This window comes from Peromyscus leucopus, chromosome 11 (genome assembly GCF_004664715.2).
Source record: "Peromyscus leucopus breed LL Stock chromosome 11, UCI_PerLeu_2.1, whole genome shotgun sequence".
Lineage (NCBI taxonomy): Eukaryota > Metazoa > Chordata > Mammalia > Rodentia > Cricetidae > Peromyscus > Peromyscus leucopus.
The window spans coordinates 33,815,202-33,839,112 of record NC_051072.1 but is presented as its reverse complement, the minus strand read 5'-3'; the positions used below and the strand labels follow the sequence as shown (position 1 = coordinate 33,839,112).

Below are 23,911 nucleotides of genomic sequence, written 5' to 3'. Positions count from 1 at the left end.
GATTTCAGATCAAGATTAGCTTCCAATTTAGGACAGGTGAAACAAATCCATACAAGCATGACATATATACATAAGCATACGAAGTAAGTAAATATGAAAATTAAAGACGAGTCAAGCATTGAAAACATGTCCTGGGGATCAAGAGGAGAAAGAAGCATTCATATTCACCGCTTTACAAAGAAAACTTCATGGACGAAGGTACATCCAGGTAAAGGATACAAAGCAGATTAGAAAATCCTATGGGGAAGAATAACGTGGCATTGATTCTGGAGCATAAGTCAGGGGGATAAGGAATCTAAGCCATTCAGGCAATTAAAGGAAGGAAAAACAACCAATGATTATACTTAACCTGAAGGTGTCAAACTGTATCAGAATGTACAGAAACTTGAGAGTAGAATTTAAGTAGGGACTTTTGATACATAATTCACATGGGGGTTGTTCTAGGTAGTTTTGCTAAGTTGAGGGGAGTAAGCAAGGGTGATAGCTGAAAGAGACAAGTGAGTTCAATCTGGACATTCTTTAATGAAGAAAGGCAAAGGAGTACAGTATCAGCAAGAGTGGATGGATGCAGCAACACTGGACTCTGGTTCTACAGAGAGCTGATAAACAGTCACAAGGACAGCCTTATATAAGGCATGGTTAACACTGGGGCGATGTGTTTGACCCTCTTGATTAGTAGAACAAAAGGCATAGGAGTGAAATGACAGCCAAAGACCAAAGCTTGATAGCAGTGCAGACCTGTAATCTTAGCCCTGAAGAGGTGGAGGAAGCAAAGATCAAGAGTTCAAGGTCACTCAGTCTGCTGTACATTGAGTTCAAGGCCAGACTGGCCTACATTAGCCCCTGTACCCAAAAAAGAAATAAACACACAACAACAAGAAAAAAATCCTGAAAACAAGCAAATAAACCAACAGCAGAACAGTCAAAAGCCAGGGACCCAAGAGAAAGCTAAGTCGACTACACAAAACACACCCACTATCGGCCATGGATGTTTCTTTCATGTGACATTTGCTGTAATTTTCCACTAAATACAAGAGGTACAACCAACCCCTCCTCATGTAGATCCTTCAAAATTAATTATCCTTTTACATTTTCTCCCAGGAAGTTCTAGCATCCTAGTCTATGTTAATAGGTAAGATTTAAAAAAAAATCCATGGTCAAAAATAATCTTGGAAAATACAGAGTAAAAAGTTAAATATGTGTCTTTACAGCAGGATCCCACTACCCCTACTTCTCTCTTTTTCATATAAAAATGTAAACTGTACAAAAGAGAAGGATTCTTTGAACACGCACCTGGCTAAAAGAAATAAGTAGGAGAGGAGAGGAGAGAACGGGAAACTTTGCTCTTAATTCTGTCTTAATTCAGTTGTGCTCCTCAAATTCATAAGTAGATTGTCTGGAAACTATTCTCTTTGTGTTTGAAAAGAAAATGTTCCAATCACAGATTGGAATAAAGACATGATGCATTTTAATTTTACTTATTGAAATGATTTTGTGAGGGACATACTCAATACACTATAAAACATAGTTTGGAAAATTGCTGTATAACACTAGCCATTATCTACCTTTAAAGATCTACATTCTCACCCCCATTGTATTTGTGAAGTAGCTTTAGCATGTAGTTATACAAATGTATGTTTTTCCTCATTGCTAAGGTGATGGTTGTTTTTGCTTGTTTGTTTTAAAGCAGAAACACAATTTTGGAGTCTTTTCTTTAGTGATCATGGCATCTGATGTAATATTTTGTCAGCTAGATACTTTAAAAATACCTGCTGACTTAGAATCAATGAATTTTCCAAATGATTTCATTTATTTTGCAGCTAAAGGGAAAGAGACAAGTGAATGTAAAGCATATTAAAAGAATAGATAGATGATCCTGATTATTCTGTCATGAAACAAAGTCTCATCCTAGATTCCAGTGTTTTTCCAAAATAACAAGAAAATTAAAGAAAAAAAAAACGTTTGAAAGTGGTTATTAAATAAGTCAAGTCTGTGTACTTTTAATAGGATTTTCTTTTTAAAAAAAACATACATATGTATGTGTTTGTTTGTAGATGTGTGCATGTGAGTACAATGTCTGTGGAGGACAGAGTCATCAGATCCTCTGGAAGTAGTGTTAGAGGTGGTTGTGAACCACTGTGGATGCTGGGAAGCAAACCCACATCCCCCAGAAGAGCAATACATGCTCTTAACTACTAAATAATCTCTCTAGCCCAGAGTCAAAAAAATTAAAGGAATCATTCACTCACTCAGAAGTATATTATTTCCTTCTGTGGTCGAGTGACTTGCAATACTGGTGCCTAAATTTTAATAGTGTGAACTATGTTTACAAACTGTCATTCAGCAATTAACATCAAATCAGCATCTTCTTTAGGGAGGGAATGACAGGGAAAAGCTATCCCATTTTCCATGCATCAGTGAGATGCCAAACTGCTTAATATCACAAGAGCTCAGGGTTTGTTGCCTGACCAATGTGTGCTTTCTTTTGTCAAATGATACCACCAATGCCCTGCCCTGCGACATGTTTCTTGCATGATTAAATCAGGCTACAAATGTGATGATAATATGGGCTGCAGTTGGAGCTAGCTGTCAGCATGGACCTTTCTGGAACTGTTATCCAAAGCCAGGATTAAGCTTTTTTCACATGAACAGGGACATAAATATGACCAGTTCAAAGCTATATGCTCATTTCTAAGGAAATGAGTCCTTCGACTCATTTAGTTGTCTGATAAAGACAGAGATCCCAGCGAAGGGGCATCTTTAACTGGCATGTTGCTTGATGAAAGAGGCTGCAATGAGGTCAATCCAGGCAGAAAACCACAAAGCAGGGTGATGACAGCAAGTACTATATTTGTGGTCCAGGGGCAAATCCTATGGGACAAATCACAGCTGGGACAAATGGGAGGAAATGAGTGAACACCTGTGAAGTAAGATTGAAACGCTGGAAGTCCACCGGAGTTTCTCATACAAGTGCCTCCTAGCCCAGGGTTCGATCTGACTTCATGAAGCAGAGTAAAGGAAAGAAGTCACTACAATGCTTTTTTGTTTGTTTGTCTTACTATGAGAGAAACTGCCAGGGTTCTATTTAAAAAAAAGAAAAAAAAAAAAAACATGAGTGACCTGCTTATCTATAAACTCTAACCTGTATCCCAGAAATGAAATAACAAAGGCACAATCCTGTCATCGAAGAATTCTCAGACAGCCAGGAGACACAGGCCCATAAAACAAATAGAAATGCTATGAAGGAATGAGAACAATGGGTGAGGGCATGAGAATGCCATGGAAACAGGAAAGGGGATCCTGTGCGTGAGATCATCCCAGTAAATTGAACAAAAGTGACTTTGGAAGGTATCTAATGAAGTCCACAGAGCCTACAGGGCTGGGATGGCGAAGGGTGTTCCATCCAGAGGGAGTGTGAAGAGTCTCACACACTATATGCAGGGCAAGGAAGGGCCAAGGAGAGTCTGAAGATTGAGGTGGGCACCACTAGGGGATGAACTGGGAATGACCGTGGCCAGGTTGTCATTTGGGCCTTTAAGTGCCCTGAAGAGCTTGTACATTATTTAAAGGGCAAAGAAAGTAGACTTTTATGTAAGGAGATTACCTGAAATTTTACTTTGGAATGATTGTTCGAGTATGTGTTGGACAGAGTTGGGGAAGAAAGGAGACCAGGAGACAGGCCAGGGTGAAGGTTCATCTCCTGCTGTGTACCACATCCAGAAATTCCACTGATTGACAAGGCAGTGCCTGCAGGACCCAGTTGGGCTTCATTTTGGACATAAAACCAATGAATCAGGTGCCACATTTAAGGCTTCTAGGAAAATGGCCATAAAATGTGCAGTAAAAAGAAAGATAAATAATACTCCGAAAATTTAATTAATCTCTCTCTTTCATTTTGCCTGCTTTAGTGCCATGCTGCACTCCTGATGGGAACAATCTAGACATTGTTCCATTAGTATATTTCACTTTTATATCAAGCCTCACAATTTACTGGTTTTATTTAGGGTAATGCACTTGTATTTGACATATTTACATCCTTCTCATTTATTATTCAAAACAATGTTATGCTTAGGTATTGAGGATCAATAAGACCTCCATAATGTTTATACCGTCATATCTTTTATGGCAAGCTCCAAGTATTTCAGGTTTGTTTTTATGGGTGGTTTTTGAAAAGGCAATTTTATGGCCTTTACTCTGCCTTAGGTAAAAGATTTGGTTGGCAAAATTCCCTTGACTATGTTTGCAAAGTCTTAATGGGGCCACACCAGAAACATGGAGGGATTCGTGAGTACCTGATTACAATGATATCTCCGTCATTTTTATGTATCGACCTAATGTATATGCATTGTCCTGTGACAATATACACATATGCATTTTTTCCTGTATTCTTCCTTCCCTCCTTTCTTTCCCCCATCTCCCTTTGTCTTTTTGGGATAAGTGTGATTTTGAGAAATGTTTCATGGCTGAGACTCTTTCATTGTTTGAAGTTACTAAATGATGAATCTGTAACTGCAGAAACAGGGCATCACTAATCCCTTCATTGAACTAAATGTATTGTTGTCACCTCAGAAAACAAAACCTCACAGCCCACAACCTTTTATTCCATTTAAAACATGTTTGGGGTGAAGTGTTTCTGCTAACATCAACAAAGAGATATTCCAAGGTTTTTCTAACTCTTAGTTTTAAGATGTCTGTTTTTTCTTTTTAAGGTACTATATTTTAATGTGGATTTTTGCATGAAAAAAGGGGAAAATCAGTTCAAAGGGGAAATGAATTAAGTAACAACTGTTTTATGTGGCTCTATCTCAATTAAAACAAAGTTCAGACAAAACACCAAAGTTTACTCTTAGTTCAACCTTTCTCCTGCCTCTGCTAATGGAGGTCAGAGGCCTGTGGTTGAGGAAGGGGCATGGCATGCTTTTCCTTTACTGGCCTTTCCACATGTTTCACTTAGGTTGTTACCCATCATTTCTGACTGTTCTAGACACAGAGTTGGAAAGATAAATTCCTACTTGATTGGTACTGTCCTAGGATGAGCTGGGGTCTCATAGCTGTCTACTACAAAGCTATCTACTATAGCTTTTTTTTTGTGGGTCTCTTGAAAAATTCTTTTTATTGAGACCTCATGCTAGATCTTGGTGAGTGACCCATATTGATCATGGGAAACACACACATTCTTGACTCTAACAAATTCATGGAAGAAAGGAAGATCCCAGTATAGATGTCTCTGTTTTAACTTGACCAGCAGTAACTAAACATAATTATTGGTGCTGCAGGTATGTTGGGGATTAGTTGGTCGTGTGTTCCAATTCTATAAACACATCACAACTACTATAGAGCTTAATGGAACATATGTCAAGATCACTGTAGGGCTCAGGTTAATCTGTGCAGAGAAATCTTCACAGATCCATTCTTTTCATATTATTTTATTTTATTTGGGTTATGTGTGTGTGGTACATGTACACATTTATGCAGTTGTGTGCATATGTGACAGAGGGTGCTTATGTATGTGTGTATTCACACACACATGGAAGGCAGATGTTGACATCAAGTGTCTTCCTAGATTGCTCTCTGTCTTGTGTTTTGAGACAAGATCTCTTATTCAACTTGGAGCTCATCAATTTGTTTAGCTGGCAAATAAGCTCTAGGGAATGTACTTGTCTCCATCCCTCCAATTTAATGGTGAGATTACAGACATGTGCTAAGATACACAGTGTTTACATAGGTGATGTGGATCTGAATTTAGGTAACATGTCTGAGCATCACATAATTTACCTGCTGGACCATCGTCCCAGTCCCTTAATTCCATTTTTAATGCAGTTATACCTTTGATAAATATCAGATGCCTAAGAGTTACTTGCCCTTAGTTGCATAGATTTCCAGTTTCTTCTGTAAAATCTCTCACACAACCTATTTTATTTTTCTTCTTCTCATGAATGGAGGTATAAATGATAAGAAAAGGGAAGAAAAATTCTAGAAGTTAATTCTGCAATTCAGTAAGAATTGAATTCTTTAATTACAACAAAAGCAAAGCAACCCATGAATCAAATTTCTTTAAATTATATTCATAATCAGTCAGAAAATAAATGTTTTTCAAAAGTGGTTGTCAAAACAAATTTTCCATGTTTGAAAAGATTTGCTTGAGACCACATGGGATATTAACATACATTTCAGTTCCTATCTTTGAGAGGAAATACTTTTCCACATTTTATATACATGAACTATTTTCTGAATCCATTGAAAGGAGGTCATATTTTAAGAGTCTAACATGTCATACTTAATGTCTTATCAAGTGTTTAGAAAATGTAATTGGCTTAATGATCACTTCTCAACCCTTTTACATTAGAAAAGTATTTATGAAACTAGTCATTGATATATCTTAAATCAGAATGTAAAGACAGTATAAATAACCAAGGCTAAATTAATATGCTTAGGAGAAAATTAAAAATGCCACCTGCAAAAAAATAATCTTATCAAATATCCACCATCAGAGGAAAATACAGCAAATATTATGCTGTTCACATCTTTTGTCAACTGTTCACTAAAGTTCATCATTTCAATGATAAGTGGCAAACTAATATGGGTAAGATAAACCACCCTTTGCTCTTGAGTTGACTGTACTCCACAGTGAGTGGCAAATATGGACACATGCACATCAATATAAGCATTGAGCACTAAACTAGACTTTCCAAACTTTACTATATTTAAGAATCATATAAGGTTCAAGTTCATTTTTCCCATAACATCTTCACAAATTCTGATTCTGGAAGTGTTGGATATAGTCCAAGCACCTGGGGCATTTTGAAGCAGGAATTACAGCCGGTGTGTGTGAAGGAATACTGCCTCAAATAGAAGCCCCACCGAAGCAACAGTCACATCTCTTCTTTCCCACAATAACCAAAGTCCTCACACTGAGCTCCACACAACACACATTCACCAGTTATTCTGATTGAATAGATGAGTGAGTGTGGCTGAGCTTCACTGTGCCTGGTACCAACAAAATGTGATGTGGAAGTTCAGAAATACAGTCAGTTCCTCTACTTTATTTTTGTAAATTAAATTACTTTTTTTTGAGACAGTGTCTCACTATGTAGCACAGGTCAGTCTGAGATTTGCTGTGTAGCCCAGGGTGGCCTCAGGTCACAGTGATTCTTCTGTCTCATACTACCATACCCTGCTCAGTGTCTCTCTTTAGGAAATGGGTTGTCTTGGGTAGAGCTAGAAGATGCTACAAATGACACTGGGGATAATGTTGTAGAAAGAAATATCTGTGAAATGGAACTAAATGAGTTTAACGCCATCCTTGACTTCACGGTGAGTTCATTTCCCTCCATTAACCCAGTGAGTTCATTTCCCTCCATTAACCTGTAGCATCTGTCCCTCAAGGGCTGGCCTCCATGCCTCTAAATAGTGTCATTGTTCCATCCCAGAAAGGCTCAGAGCTCCAAGAAGCCCACCCTGGCAAGCTGAATTTCCTCTGATGTCCAAGCAGAATAGTTCCTCTGGGAATGTGAAGACAAATTAATTGTAGTTCTAACAGTGAAAACACACACACACAAAAAAAATGGTAACAGATTACACTGAACGTGTAAGCATATGATTGCTATCTATTTCCAAACCCAAGTCATTGGCACCACTTTTCATGGAGGCCGTGATGATTATTCTAAAACAGCTGCATTGGCTTTCACAAACAGGTACACATATTTTTTTTTTAGTGAAACAAACCACTGGATTTAAAGATAAAATGAAATATTCAAATGCCTAGGCAATATTAGAAATTAAATTTTTTTTTTCAAAGACTGTTATAAGGCTCGGATAGAAAAGCTCTGTTAAGACAGTAAAAGTGGGTGGACAAAATAAGAGTGTGTGTGTGTGTGTGTGTGTGTGTGTGTGTGTGTGTGTGTGTGAAACATCACAGGGAAAGTGGGGAGGGAGGGAGAATTGTGAGCAAGTATTTCTATATCAGCTATGGTGGTGGAGGGAATGAACCACCATGGAACACAGAGTGACCCTGGCCAAGGGGACCTAGAAAGGACAAGAGAATCAGAGTGACAAGCTACATGGACTCTGATGGGACCTATTCTGAGGTTTTCCTGGAACTGAAGGCCTCAGAGAGCAAAATCTTGGGATTGCATTTTGAGAGCTTGCCTCTTCCAACTTGCGACAACCCGCCAGGTGAATTGGGACCATCACTAAGCTTCTCATACATTGACATGTGAGGCTGGGTGACTAAAGATTCCTACCAGTTTCATTTTCTCAAAGTATGAAATTTAACCCACCCAGGTAGGAAAGAGCGGGAGAAATGAGAAAGGAAGAGAAGGGTTCTTTAGAAAGAAAAAACGGGGAGCTTCATTGAGATGGACTATATACCTGAAGAAAGAGCCAATCAATCGTCTCCAGTGTCCCTTCAGCAGGTACAACATCCTCTCCTAGTCTCAAGAAGATCAATGACATGCTAAAAGCCACATATAGGAAAATTTGGATTTTATGGTAAATAAAAGCCTATTTTTTTAAACTGATTTCAAGATGTTCCAGTTGGATATTTACAATATTTTCCCTCTAGTATGTCTCCATAGGGAATTTTCAGTCTTGGAACATAGCAAAATAATAGTTCACTTTTAAGGCTTCACTTTAATTTAAATTAGCATATTATCATCTTTTTGGTAAAGTATATGTATACAATATAATATATGTTGTAAACATATATGTATATATTTACATGAAAGAGATTAAGCCTTCAAACATGTTCAGAGACACATTTGTGTACATGTGTAAATTTTGTCCTAATTTTAATGTGGTCGTGACAAACACTGATGTCCTCAGACAGCTCTTTCCATGCTTCAGAAATTTCTCCCAAAGTCTTCTCAGAAAAGCAGGGGAAGAACACTGGGTGACGTAAGTACAAAGCCCCGAGGCTTCCTATGCTCTCCTGTTTCCACCCTACTGTGCCACAACCTTTAACCTCAGACCCCTGCACTGATTTCAGCCTCCCACGCCCTGAGCTCACTCAGACAGTTTGTCTGTTATCTATCACATCTCCTATGTATTTTAAGATATTCGAATGGATAAACTTAATAAACACTAAATCGAGTCAATACAAACTCAGTATCTGAAGTGGAAGAGTCATATGAGTAGTTTACCTCCTGTACAGGCTATAAAGGCAATGAGTTTAGAACCTATACCCTAGAAAACAGCAGCTATTTTGCTTCCTGTGGCTAAAGCCAGGTATATTTTCTTGTCTTTAGGGACAGAAATGACTAAAACATGGAAAACAGACCTTAAGGAGTATCCAGTGGTTGATTAGTAACTTGCTTCATTTGTTATAAGAAAGGTGATTATAATGTGACAGTCCTCTGAGATTTCATTTCATTTCTTCAAACTCTGAAACCTCTGCTCTGATCTCACCAAAGGTGACTGTTTGATAACTCAGGATTAAATTGTCAGTTTACAGAGATCTACGGGGGTAAGTTGTACATGAAAGTAGAGCTTTCATAATTTCCGTTTGGCAAATATGGTCTAAAATTAATCTTTCTTTCATTTTGTTTTTTATTAGTTAATTTTTAGAATTATCATACTTTATTAAAAAAATCTGAACTTTTTTTCAGAATTATCATGTTTTATTAAAGATCTGAACATTTTTGTCTTTTTAAAAAGATAAATATATTTTTTAGACTGGGTCTTCTGTGTAGCTTTGGCTTGCCTGAAACTGGTGATGAAAACCAGGGTGGCCTTGGACTCACAGAGATAAAACAGCCTCTAGCTCCTAAGTGCTGTGATTAAAGGCATATGCCAGCACACCCAGTCAAAAATCACTTTAGTTCAATTTAACTCACAAATAAAAACAGCATACATGTAGTTTAACACTTGCCAAGTCCCAAACTATGCATTTGAGTCTTTAGGAAACAGAAGTGAAAATGCAGAGTCACATACCTGTGTCTGTTTAGGGCCGATATCCATCCTCTGAAGGAGGTCATTTAAAAAGGCGGTGACACTTTCCCAGGGGTAGATACTGTTGGAGCCATCCAGGACAATGACTATGTCGAGCTGAGTGCTGCATTCTGAAACAGAAGGAAGTGGTGTGCAAGTCTGAAATCTGCCTTCTTAGGAGTAAGTCAAGTATTTTCCTGGCTGAAAGAAACTCATTTGAAAAGATACACTGATGTTTTTCAAAGTGCAACCATTGTTTAAATACTGTATTTGGTTATAATCAGTTTGGACTTTGTGCCACAGAATGTCCCCTGCTCCTTCTGAAACAGGTTTCTTCTAGTATAGCCCTGGCTGTCCTGGAACTCACTCTGTAGACCAGGCTGGCCTCAAACTCAGAGATCTGCCTGCCTCTGGCTCCTGAAGTGGTAGGCTTAAAGCTGTACACCACCATCCCAGCCTTCTGATTTAACTCTATTAATGATATACATGCTACATTTGAGAATTTTCTCATCACAGATTTGATTCTATTTTTATTGTGTACAACTCAAACAACGTTCTCCTCCTCAAAGAGATTTACTCTTTAAATGCAATCAGTATGATAGCATTAGCCACAAAGTTTAAACATGATTCTCAAGGTTATTTATACTAATATCAATCCCAAAACAGGAGCAAAGTTTTGTTATATACTGGCAAAGCAAATATTTTCCCAAGTTGGTCATGCTAGTAGATGACAAATCAGTGAAGCCTTTTGGTATGCTCTTATGTATACATGTATCTCACTCAGTGTTTATGCTTTCAAGCACACAAACATGGCATAAGGTATGTACCTTGTACAGGGGCAAAGGAGTTCACAACTTGAAATGTAGGGCTGACATCAGAACAAATCCCGGTCGTATAATGCAGATGTCCACATCTATAGGCATACAAAGGCCCACATGCCTTTAAAACATAAACAATGAAGACCTTTAAGACAGAACATCCTCTAACATGTTTCAAAGACATTAACTAGCTTCAATCTGACTTTTATGAAATATATTACTCTTTTCTTTCTCACCAGAAATCCTCCGTTTGGGTTGGTGACTAAAGTTGATCCAAATGTCATGTTTTCTTTGATTTCTGTGACATTGGGAATTGATGTGTTCACTACAAAATAGAGCAAAATTTCATGAGCATGAAAATATGTTTCATAATATGAAATGAAGTGCCTCCTCATTAAAACATTCTATTTGCTTTGCTCATCTCATAGCACATTCTTGTTCTGGTTCAACTAAATAGCCTTCCCGGTACTGGGGAATATAATGAGCAAGTTAAGGCTGAAGAGCTGGAGGATTTCCCAGAGACTGTCTGTATCACTGTTTCAAATAGTTTGGCTGGACTTCGAAAGAAAGAACGCAGAACTAGCAGGGCAATGAGAATGGGGGATCGGTTTTCACACGTTTTTGCTAATTGAAACAAATGCAATATTTAGTTTCCTAAGAGCATGGAGATAATGTATGTTCTTTGTTATAAACAATCAATGGCCAAATTCAACTTCTGGGAGGAAAACTGAATGTGCATGGAACAGAAAAGTCAAACAAGATGGTTTTATCGGGATTTCCAAAATCATAGGAACATTATGAGAGCTGCAAAGAAAGCTGGATCAAGATTAGAGAAGTGTGCAGGAAGTTTGGATAAAGAGAATACAGTGATGGGACTACATTAGACATTCCAGATAGGAATGTTGGGTCCCACAGCATTCCAACCTGACAAAACTGGCAAGAAGCATTACTTAAACATTCACATTAAAAATAAAAAGACTGGACAAGAAAAGTGAACACTTAAACTCTGTTTGGAGTGGAGGGCATAAATATTTGAAAGTGGCATAACTCAAGTTCAAGAAGATTCTTCACACTGTTCATGTCTGCACATATTCTTACCTACAGGCTTTCAGTCAACAGGGAAACAGGTTCCTGGATGGTACATTTCATTTCCTAATCTGAGAACCCAGTTTTGTTCAAGGATTTGGTCTGTCTTGCTTTGAAAGCATTCTTTTTTTTTCTTTTCTATTTTTCCTTTTATTGAAAATAGATTTTTTTCATACAATATATTCTGATTGCGGTTTTGCCTCACCCAACTTCTCGCTGCCTCCCCTCCCATCCACACCTTTTCCTTCTCTCATTAGAAAGCAAACTGGCATTTGAAGAATGGTAATAAAATAAAATGAGATAAAACAAAAACAAACAAAATGAAACAAGATAAAACAAACAGAGGGAAAAGAGTCAAAGAAAAAGCAAAAGAAACACAGAGACACAGAGACACACATGAAAATCTCATAAAAATACAAAACTGGAAAAACACAATACATACACAAAGGACCTGAAATGTTTAAAAAAAAAAAAAAAAGCCTTGACAAAGCATTATGAGTCAAAGGACCTCCAAATGAAACATCTTGAACTGGGCTACTATGTACATTGGTATTGAATGACATGCACTAGAGATTTTAAGTGAACATTGTCTAGGATCATGATGCATTGCTAAGACAATTAGAGGCTATTGAAATGTTTCTTACTGCTAAAATTTTTAGGCCAGTTTAAAAGCTATTCTAATTTTCAGGAATGGAGGATTAATCCCAGAGAAACTCGAAAGATGCATGAACCAACCATATGAAGACATTGGGAAGAGACCTCAGGCAGCCAGGTGTTACAGGAGACTACAAAAGTGTAAAGAGGCTGACACTGGGCTCCTTGGTTTTGTGTTTCATTTTTTCTCCTTAAAGAGAGACACGATCAGGTAATAAAACTCAAACAGAAGTCCCAGGCTTGGAGAAAAGGAGGGTAGAAATTTAGGGTCAATATCAGCATGTACAAAAAGGAACATGGAGTATCTTGAAAAATGAGCCATAAAAGGACAATTATATGTTTATGTATTCGATCTGTGTATCTGGATTGGCAATGTGAACAGTAGAGTCCTAGTGGAAATTAAAAAGAACCAAATGGAATTCTAAGAACTTATAGCTGGAAAAAAAAATCAGAATCTGGGAATGTGTTCTGCCAAATATATTCCCTGTTAATACAAAAAAAAAATACCACTCAAAGGAACATAAAAGACTAGAACTACTATATTTATAATTAAAAATATAGTTTATAGCCGGGCGTTGGTGGCGCACGCCTTTAATCCCAGCACTCGGGCGGCAGAGCCAGGTGGATCTCTGTGAGTTCGAGGCCAGCCTGGGCTACCAAGTGAGCTCCAGGAAAGGCGCAAAGCTACACAGAGAAACCCTGTCTCGAAAAACCAAAATATATATATATATATATATATATATATATATATATATATATATATATATAGTTTAGTTTGTGTTCCAAAAATATGAATAACTAAGGAGAAGCCAAAAAGTTTAATCCAATGTCAAGGAAAGGCAGCAAACTGTACAGTGATGTTGGAGACATCCTTGATGCTGCAATTGTCAGGCAAGGGCATTCAAACATCTATGGTAGCTGTTTTCATGAGTGTAAAAGAAAAATATTCACAATCATTTCTGAAAGAAATTAGAAATTGAAAACCAGAGATCTGAAAAAAAAAGGCATTATCTACAGTGAACTTGTAGGGATATAGATAACTTAATCATTTTTAATACTGTACAGATACTGAAAGAATTCTAAATCCTCTCTAACTTTAGGAGAACTTTTCTAGTCATACTACAGTCCAAGTGATATTTCTATGAAAACATAACTATTTTGATATAACTATATCTCATATTTTTTAAAAAGTCTATCAGTAAATTTAATGAATGCAATTTCTTCCCTTCAGTTTCCTTTAAAGACTTGGGTACTGAGTTGCATTTTGTGTGAGGAATGTGAGAGATTTTGGCAAACCACCTGTTTTCAAAGGATCCTGAACAATGTAAGGAAACAAAGTACCAGAGGAGTAGCTCTTCTGATTCTATGACTTTTCCCATGAGTTACAGAACAAAGGGCTGAAGGATCCATGATGTTTCTCTATGTGGATTCTAGATAGCAACTGTAGAATGGTCATTTATTACTTTTAATAGTTTATATTATGTTTCATACTAATACTTTACATTAAATATTAAAATAATATTTTGAGTCACTTGAAAGTTTTTTTTTTTTCAGTGAGAATATGGGCATGAGTAAGGATGGACTATTTGATTTTACACACCTGGCAAATCCAACTTCACGCAAGGCATTGATCTTTCTCTCCCAACTGGGCACTTATAGACATCTCCGGTTCTTGCTTTGGGTTGACCAACTAAAGGAGAACCAATAAGAACCCTGGAAGTTGAATAAAGCAATTAAAAATTTTAAACATAATGAGACATTTGCTTTAATTATCTTATGGTAAATTCTAAGACAGTTGACAGTTGGTCCCATAAACACTACAAGATTGTGACCCTGTTGGTAGTTGAATGTCATCTAAAACAAGCAGAGTGTCACCATCAAGCTTCAGATTTTTAATGTTCCTATAAATCTTAGTAGTCAGTCTGGTTATCTCTAAGAAAACAAACAAGAAATGCTAGGAAGAAAGGGTGTAGAGAAAATGAAATCTGTATAGATTGCATTAAGCACAGCTATTACAAAGCAGTAAAGGTCCCTCATAAAACTTCAGGTGGGGATGGAGAGATGGCTTATCGGTTAATAGCACTTGCTGCTCTTGCAGAAGACCTAGCTTTGATTTCCAGCACTCCCACAATGGCTCTCAAATATTTGTAACTCCAGTTCCAGGGGATCCATGCCCTCTTCTGGTCTCTTGAGGACTACATGTACACGGTATACAGACAAACACACAGATAAAACACCCATGCACATAAAATAAAAATAAATAAATATTTTAAACATAAAAAGAAGTACATATTAAAAAATAACTAAACAGTACATTACTATCTGATCCAGCTGTACCACTCTGGGATAGATATATATTTGAAGTTTAAGCAAGCATGTACAGAGATACTTACACATCCATGTTTATTGTTACACTATTTACAATAGCCAAGATATGGCACTGGCTTTGATGCTCATCATCAGATGAACACATGCACACACACACCACACACACACACACACACACACACACACACACACACACACACACACAGAAATAATGGAGTTTTCTTCAACTCTAAAGGAGAATGAAATTATGTCATTTGCTGGAAAATGGAAGAAGACATCATAGTGTGAATCAAAATAAGTCAGATTCAGAAAGATAAGTATTTTATATTTTCTCTTGTATAGAGAAACGATACATACATACATATATATATATATATATATATATATATATGCACATACATACATAATATATGACATGAAAGTAGAGAGGGAACCATATTGGGGTAGATGAAAAATTTTAAAAAGCGGGAGGGCAATGGGGAGAAAGACAAATATCATATTCTCTCTAATGTGAAGAATCTGGAGCTAAAGGATGTACACATAAAAGCTGCAGTGGAATCAGTAGGGCAGGAGAGGGAAAAGGGAAAAGTGTAAAACCGTATGAGTAACAGCAAATGACATACATGTTTAAACAGGGCACTGTGAGTTATTTTCTATACTAACAAAGTATAATTTAAATAATTAAAAAGATGCATCAGAGTCATCATCAATTTTGCTATATTGTTTTATCTATCACTACCATATTTATCACAGCTAATCCTGCTATTATGTTGCTTTATGAAAACACAAGTATAAATGAGGTTTTTTTCCCATGAGAAACTGCCAATTTCAGAGAAAGCAGGAAACATAAACATGAGATCATCCTGGGATTTAATATGAGAAGGTCTTAGATTATAAGTACTTAGGGAAGCAGGATAGTTCTGAGATCCTGGATAAAATCTTATGTCTTTTTAGACAACGTGATGAAATACTCCATCACTGATGAAGAAAATAGAGCTATGTTTCAGCTCCTCCCCATTTCAGGCAGAGTTCAGATCTGTGCTATTAACCTACATAATCTCTCAGAATATCATCATGAAAAGACACTTCGGAATTCACGATTGCTAAGGCCCATGGGTGGATCCCCAACTGATGAATTTGATGATGGCTAAACAGCTATATTCAGTCTCTAGGACTCTTTCATATACCATAAAACTCTGAACTTCAAGATTGTTTGAGGCTATGTTCTTATGAGCTCAGAGAAGACACAAAACACATTAAAGTATTTTAAAACCACATCTATATCTAGTTTGGAATATAAGTATGTCTCACTATTCTTGAATAATAAATTTAGATGAACTAAAATTTAATAGGAACTTGTGTAAATAACTTTACCAAACTGCACATTACTGTCTATCTTAGCACAGGATGTGGGAAGCCTTATTTAATGGGAGTTCATGTGAAAAAGTCATGGAGGATTGGGTTGACAGCACAAAAGCATGAGCCAACAGTGTATTTTAGTGCCAAATATGCTAATGTGACCTTAGGCTGGATTGCTAGAAATAGATGCTCTGGTCAAGGAAAGCGATAGCCCCTCTGTGCTCTGCCCTGGTCATGTCTGGAATCCTCACATTAAGTGGAACATAGGCACAATGGAATGCATTTAGGAGATTGTGACTCAGATGGTTGAGAGTCAGGCAGTTTTGTCGGGGAAGAAATGCTCCAGAAAAACTGGGACATTTAGTAAGGAGGGAAATGCCCGAAGAAGGACTAAAAGGTTATAGTGGGGTGCAAACGGCTCAAGCGGACACTTAAACAATTTTAAATACTTGTAAGTTTGTCGTGCTGGCAAAAGATGTTGTTTATTTTCTATAAATGCTTTGTAAAAGCTTGAATTTATGTAAATAAACTTACAAAAATGATAAATATTGATCTATGAAACAGAATTCCTTAAACATATGGTATGGTGCACTGGCTGAACATTTTCTGATGTACACAAAGAACCGTAAGAATATTTCAATCTTTTAGGCTACAATTCTTACTTCCAGGAAGTCATCATTAAAATGGTCTAAAATAAGGAAAGGGGCTTAGTCCATAAAGGCAATGCTAAGGGATAATTAAGAAACAAGGACGGCAGCATAAGTAATTGATTATTATAGGCACATTCTAGAGAACCTTGTGTTGCATACAAACCAGAAGTCAATGAGTGTAAGGAACAGGGTGAAAATTTATCTGTGACCCAATTCAAAGAGAAACCCTAGCTAATTTAAGTGAAAAACTGGTCTAAGTTAAAGGAGATGAAACCAAATTATTAAACTCATTATAGTTGCATTGATAACACCCAGCATTTATTGAGTTTATGCCTTGTGCCAGACACCATCCTAAGTGCCTTTCATATTCAAAATAATTAAATTCTCTCTGTAGAAGGTAGCACAAGCCTTGGTGATAGGCTTTGTGAGTTCAAGCTGTGGCTTTGGTGTTAATAGCTATCTGGTTAAATGTATGTCAGTGACCTGTGTGTGTCTTAATTTCTTCATGGCCAAAATGAAGGCAGATCCCTATCTCACACTATCATCACCACAAAGGTTAACACAGTTAAGATGTGCAAAAGGCTTAGACCAGCCTCAAGCTCATATTATGGGCTCTCTAAATGTTAGTTGTTTCTATTGATGTATTTTTATTTCACATTAATAGCAATTAAGATCTATGTGACACATTTAAAAGAGGGTGTGTAAAATCACAACATGCTATACCAAAGAGATTAAGATTAGTTTCTTCTACAGTATTGTTTTATGCAATATGGCTGCATAAATTTATGGTAAAACAGTTTAGAGAAATTAGTGTACTCTTATTGAAACTTTTAGCATTTGGCTAGATAAGTTAATGCTTATTAAAAATGGGATGGGAGAGATGGCTCTGTGGTTAAGAACACTTGCTATCTTCCAGAAGGGTAGGGTGTCCTGAACACACATCTGGTGGTTCTCTGCTGCCAGAAACTCAAGGTCTTGTAGATCTTACTCTCTCTTCTGCTCTCTGCAGACACCATCACACATAAGCATGTTCACATGCACACACACTGACATATACCCATGCACATAAAGAAAAGAGGAGTCTAGCTAGGCATGGGGATGTATGTCCTGGTGCTTGGAATGTATCAATAGGAAGAACGGGAGATCACAAGTTCAAGGCCATTTCCAGCTATATAGTGAGTTTGAAGCCTCCTTGAGCTATATGAGACACAACTGGAAAAAAAAAAAGGCATCTCACATTTAAGCTAGTCCTTGAGATGAGGATAGAAAAGGGATAAAACTCAAAATTCAGGTGTCTTAAAACTGAAGCATGAAGATAACTGTATGTATCACAGCAGTGAATGAGTCTAAACAGTGCAAATTTAGCAAAGTCTTAGGAGGAAATGTGTCACTGTGCTGTTAAGTGCATGCAGTTCAGTGTAGATGGATAGAAGTTAAGTAGATGAAGCTCAAATCATGAATATTATTATGGTCCACCATAAAAACTTTGTAAGTTCAAAAACCACCAAACTTGTATGTATGTATGTATGTATGTATTCATCCATTCATTCATTTTTGAGACAGGATCTTGCTAGGTAGACAAGGCTGGCCTCCAATTTGTGATCCTTCTTCCTCCACCTCCCAATTTCTGGCCTAAACGTATATGTGTTATCACACTTGACTTCCATTACAGGTTAGTGTCATATGAAACATATTTGCCTGCATTGCTGGGGATAAATTGGACGGAAGCAAATTTAGGGGAGCAATATAAAAATTTAGATGAGATATGAACTAAGGAAATAGAGAGAAAAGGAAAACCAATCCTATAAATCAATATTTAGGCGATGAGTTGCTCAGTCTAGGTTCCTCCCAAAGGAGAGCTAAGACAAACAACAATAACAACAAAAAACCCCAAGTAAACAAACAAACAAAAAAAACCCCAATGGTTTAGAGAGAGTCTTTCAAGACATTTCTAGGCATTCACAAGTATGGAGTTAGAAGAAGAAAAAATAGAAGGGATGAAGAAAGTAATTCTGGTTATAGAATAAAGAATGGGTTACTTCCATAGGTAGCTGTGATCAGAAACCATGTGAAACATATATAGCATATTGTGAGATGGCATCAGCCTACAGGTAAGTATTACCTCCTTGAAGTAGTGCAGAGTAAGAGAAGGCTGAAACCTGGCATGTATGTGAAAGAAGAAAATTAGATAGGAGTGACCAGAGAGAGAGAGAGAGAGGATGTGGAACCAGTGGTGTCACAAGAGCCAGAGAAGGGAAAAGGTCCAGAGTGACAGGTGAGACAGCCTCAGAGCTCAGTGTCATTTCTACTACATTCATTTTACAAAACAAACCCCAAATTTAATAGACGCAAATAGATTATTTTCTTGGAGCAATACAGGTCAAAGCTCCAACACCAAGAGATGCATAATTCCAACTGTCTAGATCTCTTTTTCTTGGGCTGCCTAGACCTCCAAATTGTAACCTTCCTCATTTTTCAGACAAGCCTGTTACTTTCTGCACTGCCTGTGTGGTCAGGGACCCTACTGCCTCTGCTGTAACATCAGCTTTTCTACATTCTTCCTGACAGTCACTAAACATAAGGAGACTGACGCCATAATACATTTCATTTGCTTTAAATACTTAATGCTTTGGTAAAAAGGCAAATCCAAATTTACTAGCATAAGCTCATCTCCTTGATTTTTAACCGAGCTCTTTGAAATAGAGTGGCTGCAGACTCAGTGCTTCTAGTCTCACTTGATCTTCGGGACCCTTGTCATTCTCTGACGTCTGTGACACTACTGGTTTACTGACACCGTTCACAGGACATGAGTGATAGGAGTTAAGCCATCTTGGACCATCTGGATTTGGTTGGGGTGCTAAAAGACTAAAGTCAAATGAATGAACCCAAGGGACTGAAGAATATCAAGATCCTCAAAATCTTGATGAATTAGAAAATCAGTGATGCTTTAAGTCAGTAAGTGTTGGGGTGATTGGTTATGCAGCAACCATAAATGAAAACAGGAAAGAAATGGCCTATTCCTCTGGCTTTGTATCTTTCTTTCCCCTCTTCCAGAGTGCTCCCTAGACCTTGGGTGCAGCAGCTGTGTTGTTGATGGATCCATTGGGACTGGGCTTCTGAACTTGACATTTTGAACAGTTGTGGTTTTCTATAATTGTCTCTTTTGCAAAGAGAAGTTTCCTTGACAAAACCTGAGAACTACATCTATGGTGAAGAGCCCAGAGGATCAGGAAATTTGCTGTGAGATTATGTCTTCTGGAAATGTCTGAGAGGCTACATCTATGAAGCCTCACGAACATGGCTGCCTAAACATGACCTGAACAAGGACAACAACATAGATATATTCATGTGGAAGGGGAAAGCTCATGAGGCCTCAACCCCACAAAAATAACTATAGGCAATTAAAGAATGCTGAGAGCAGGAGAAATAGTCTTCCCCTGGGAAGAGTACTCCAAATGTTATCTAATGCCAAATAATCAGACTGGGGAGGGAAAAAGTATGTGTGTGTGTGTGTGTGTGTGTATATATATATGTTTATTATATAGTATCATGTAACATTATATAGATTGAACAGGGTGTTTTTACATATTTACATATGATCAAAGAAAGAAAGGATCCAGGTGTAATGGGGCAAGCCTTTGCCAGCACTCAGGAAGTAGAGGCAGGAAGTTCACTGTGAGACGGAGGAAGCCTGGTCTACACAGTGAGTTCCAGGACATCCAGAGCTACATAGAGAGACTCTGTCTCAAATAACAACAACAACAACAACACAAAAGGACAAAAAGAAGAGGAGACGGATTTGAAAGAAAGCAATGTGCAGTTGGTACGTTGGAAGGATAGGAGGAAGGAACAAGAGGGGAGAACTAATATAATTATTATAATCCCCCAAAATAAGAAAATGTATAATAAAAAAACAGGAAGGAAATACAAGTTTGGGTTTCATATCTTCTCTCTCTCCTTTGCAAATTAGCCATATTAATTTAACAATAATTAAGGGAGAGGCAGCAGAGTATGAACTTGTAGAGTGACCTCAAGTGACAGTCCAGCTGACCAGGCACACTTTCAAGTACATTTCTATTATAGATGGGCAATACACTTCCAAAGCCCCTTCTAACCCCCCAATTCCATCTTTTCAGTGGAACAGATAGAATGTGTATAAGAGAACTGACTATTTGGAAAATATATATATATTATTAGCTTGGGAAATCTGGCATAATGAATGAAAATGAAATCCCGAGAAGCATGTTATTAATGAAGCTGTGAATGGCAGGAGAAAGGGATACGGAGATTTCGGAGAGGCCAGGGAATGTGCAGAGGCAGGAGAATAAAGACCAGAAAAACAAATGATGGGAGGTAAGAATGGCTAGAACACAGCGGGGCAAAGCTTCCAGGGCACACTGGGGCAGGTGGGCTAAGACAATGTTTGGCCTTTAACACAATAAAGAGTCCATAGCAAACAGAAAGACCTGGAATCTGAATTGATACAACAATTATAGCCAAGGCATACTACAAATTCTGGGAAAAATGAACATCAAGCTGTGTGAGTACAGGAAGTGGTGGAACCCAGCAGCAGAAGATCGAGACAGGAAGTTTGGGGGTTGTGACCAATGGGAGAGGATGAACCAGCAGGATATAACAATGTAAAATGGTTATTTACTTGCCTGGGGGCTGTTTCCTCTGGCAGCCAGCATGCTTTTCTTGAATCACACATATCTTACCACTCTAAGGATAAGTAAGTCTCATTTTTCCCAGGCTATATAAAAATAATAAGATCTAAGAAAAGTATCAGCAGAGGGTTTGTGAAATTCCAGCAATCCCATGTCTCAATCTTGTTACCCTTTTTAATCTGGAAGTTGTTACCACATTCTGTCATAAAGTATAACTTACCTTGTAATTTTTTTTAATGTGCCTCCCTCTATGGTAGAACCTCAGCTCCCCAATATCCACTAATTTTTATTCACTTATATATCCTTAGTGCAGCTGACAATTTTAGATATATATTAAAAGAAGGGCATTTATTGCTGTACTCAATGATCATAGCCTGGCCCAATTGTCATCAGACACCCCATCCAGCAACTGATAGAAACAGATGCAGAGATCCACAGCCAAACATTAGGCAGACCTCAGGGAATCCTGTGCAAGAAGTGATGGGCTTGGGAAGGGGGGAGGATTATAGGAGCTTGAGGGGCGAAGGACACCACAAGAAAACCACAGAATCAACTAACCTGGGCTCATAGTGGCTCACAGAACCAGTAACCAGAGAACTTGCATGGGACTGACCTAGGTCCTCTGCACACGTTAGTTGTGTAGATTGGTCTTCTTATGGGACTCCTAACGGAGGGAGCAAGGGCTATCCCAGACTCTGCTACCTCCTTCTGGGACCCCATCCTCCTACTGGGTTGCCTCGTCCAGTGTTAAAAGGAGAGGGGGTGCCTAATTTTACTGTAACATGATATGCCATGGCTGACTGACATATATATGGAAGACCTACACTTTTCTGAAGAGATGGAGAAGGAGTAGATGGGGAAGGGACTGGGAGGAGAGGAGGAAGGTAGGGAGGGGAAACTGTGATTGGGCTGGAGGAAATTTAAATTAACTAATAAAAAGTATTAAAGGGGGAATTTAAGTGAGAATAATAAATGAAAATAAGTGAGATCTGATTTTGTGTTTTATGAACAATTGAGATTCTTGGATTATGAAAAATTTTTTTGTCTTTTTTTTTTTCCATTTTAGAGGGTATTTTGCCTCTAGAATGTTCACACAGGGTCACAGAAGACATTTCACCAGTTCAAGGTTCTAGAGAACACTTCTTAGAAGGAGAAAACTGGCTGAACATCCCAGGGTGCTTTCACATCCTTGACTGGTCACAGGCTTACTATGCAAACCCTGTGGCCATTCACTCTGTGTCTCAGTTTCCTGTCAATGACATGATGATCACAGCAGCATCTGGCCAAACTCCCAGGGTCAGGGTGAACACCTGAGTCACGGTGTCACAAGAACTGTGCTCTTTACTACTGAAAATTTTGAGTCAAGATGACTTTTCACACTTTTATTTCTATGGACTTGTTTGTTGTTTTTGTCTTTGATTTGAGACATGTTCTCATTCTGAAGCTCTGGCTATTCTGGAACTCACTGTGTAGACCGGATTGGCTTCAAATTCACAGAGATCATTAGCCCTTTGGCTCATGAATGCTGCAATTAAAGGAGTCACCACCATGGTCAGCCTAAATTTTGGTTTTATATACAACATTTTAAAATATCTTGTCTGTAGGTGAAGAGAAAAAAATGTTTTAGATATCATTACTAATCTCTAGAGAAACCCTCAGTGAATTCAAGAATCATTAAAGCAAGGAAAAAAATCTTTTCTCCATGTAAAAGTTCCAGTCATAATAAGAAGCTTAGTGAGCTGAGATAAAATGTGCTGTTCATAGCTGACATTTTTGTTATTTGTGACCATGGCCATATTTCTTTGAAGAGTGGGTGATCTCTGATGTCATGCTATGGGAAAAATTCATGTACAGGTTTTTTCATATTTACATTAATCCATAACACCCTTTTTAACCTCCCTCTTTATTGATGTCTAATACAGCCAGCCAAAGTCACTCTCAGACTGCCATAACTCCTGTCAGCCAGTTTTGTTTTTCTTTTATGAATGGAGCAACTGTTTAGTGATCTCAGAAATGAAACTTGTACTGTGATCCTATTAATTATTCTGATTTTGATAAGAGAAAAAAAGGCAGAAGGCTGTAAATGAAATGAACCCCCCAAAATGACAGTTTTGGCAGAGAGGACATATCTGTTTTGAAAGGCATCATAAACAGTGTAAAGTAAAAACTATGTTAACTCTATAAAAGAACTCTAGGAAGCCTTCTCCCTCTGAGCTTGAATACCTTTTATCTAAAAGATATACATAGTAGATGCAGAATACCAGTTACACAAGTCATGGTACCCTTTCCTAGCACAACAAACAAATCCGTAGAAATAAAAGTGTGAAAAGTCATCTTGACTCAAAATTTTCAGTAGTAAAGAGCACATTTCTTGTGACACCGTGACTCAGGTGTTCACACTGACCCTGGGAGTTTGGCCAGA

The 23,911-nt window shown here is 37.8% G+C and overlaps 1 protein-coding gene across 1 annotated transcript in view; it reads right to left on the bottom strand.

The window, feature by feature from the left end:
- Itga1 (integrin subunit alpha 1) overlaps positions 1 to 23,911 on the bottom strand; it is a 156,140-nt gene that overhangs the window by 77,725 nt on the left and 54,504 nt on the right. The window contains exons 3-6 of the mRNA XM_028884613.2: positions 14,086 to 14,198; positions 10,982 to 11,070; positions 10,755 to 10,866; positions 9,931 to 10,058 (exon numbers count right to left, since the gene is read on the bottom strand). Of these exons, the coding sequence (XP_028740446.1) occupies positions 9,931 to 10,058; positions 10,755 to 10,866; positions 10,982 to 11,070; positions 14,086 to 14,198 (442 nt within the window). The remainder of the gene's footprint in view (positions 1 to 9,930; positions 10,059 to 10,754; positions 10,867 to 10,981; positions 11,071 to 14,085; positions 14,199 to 23,911) is intronic.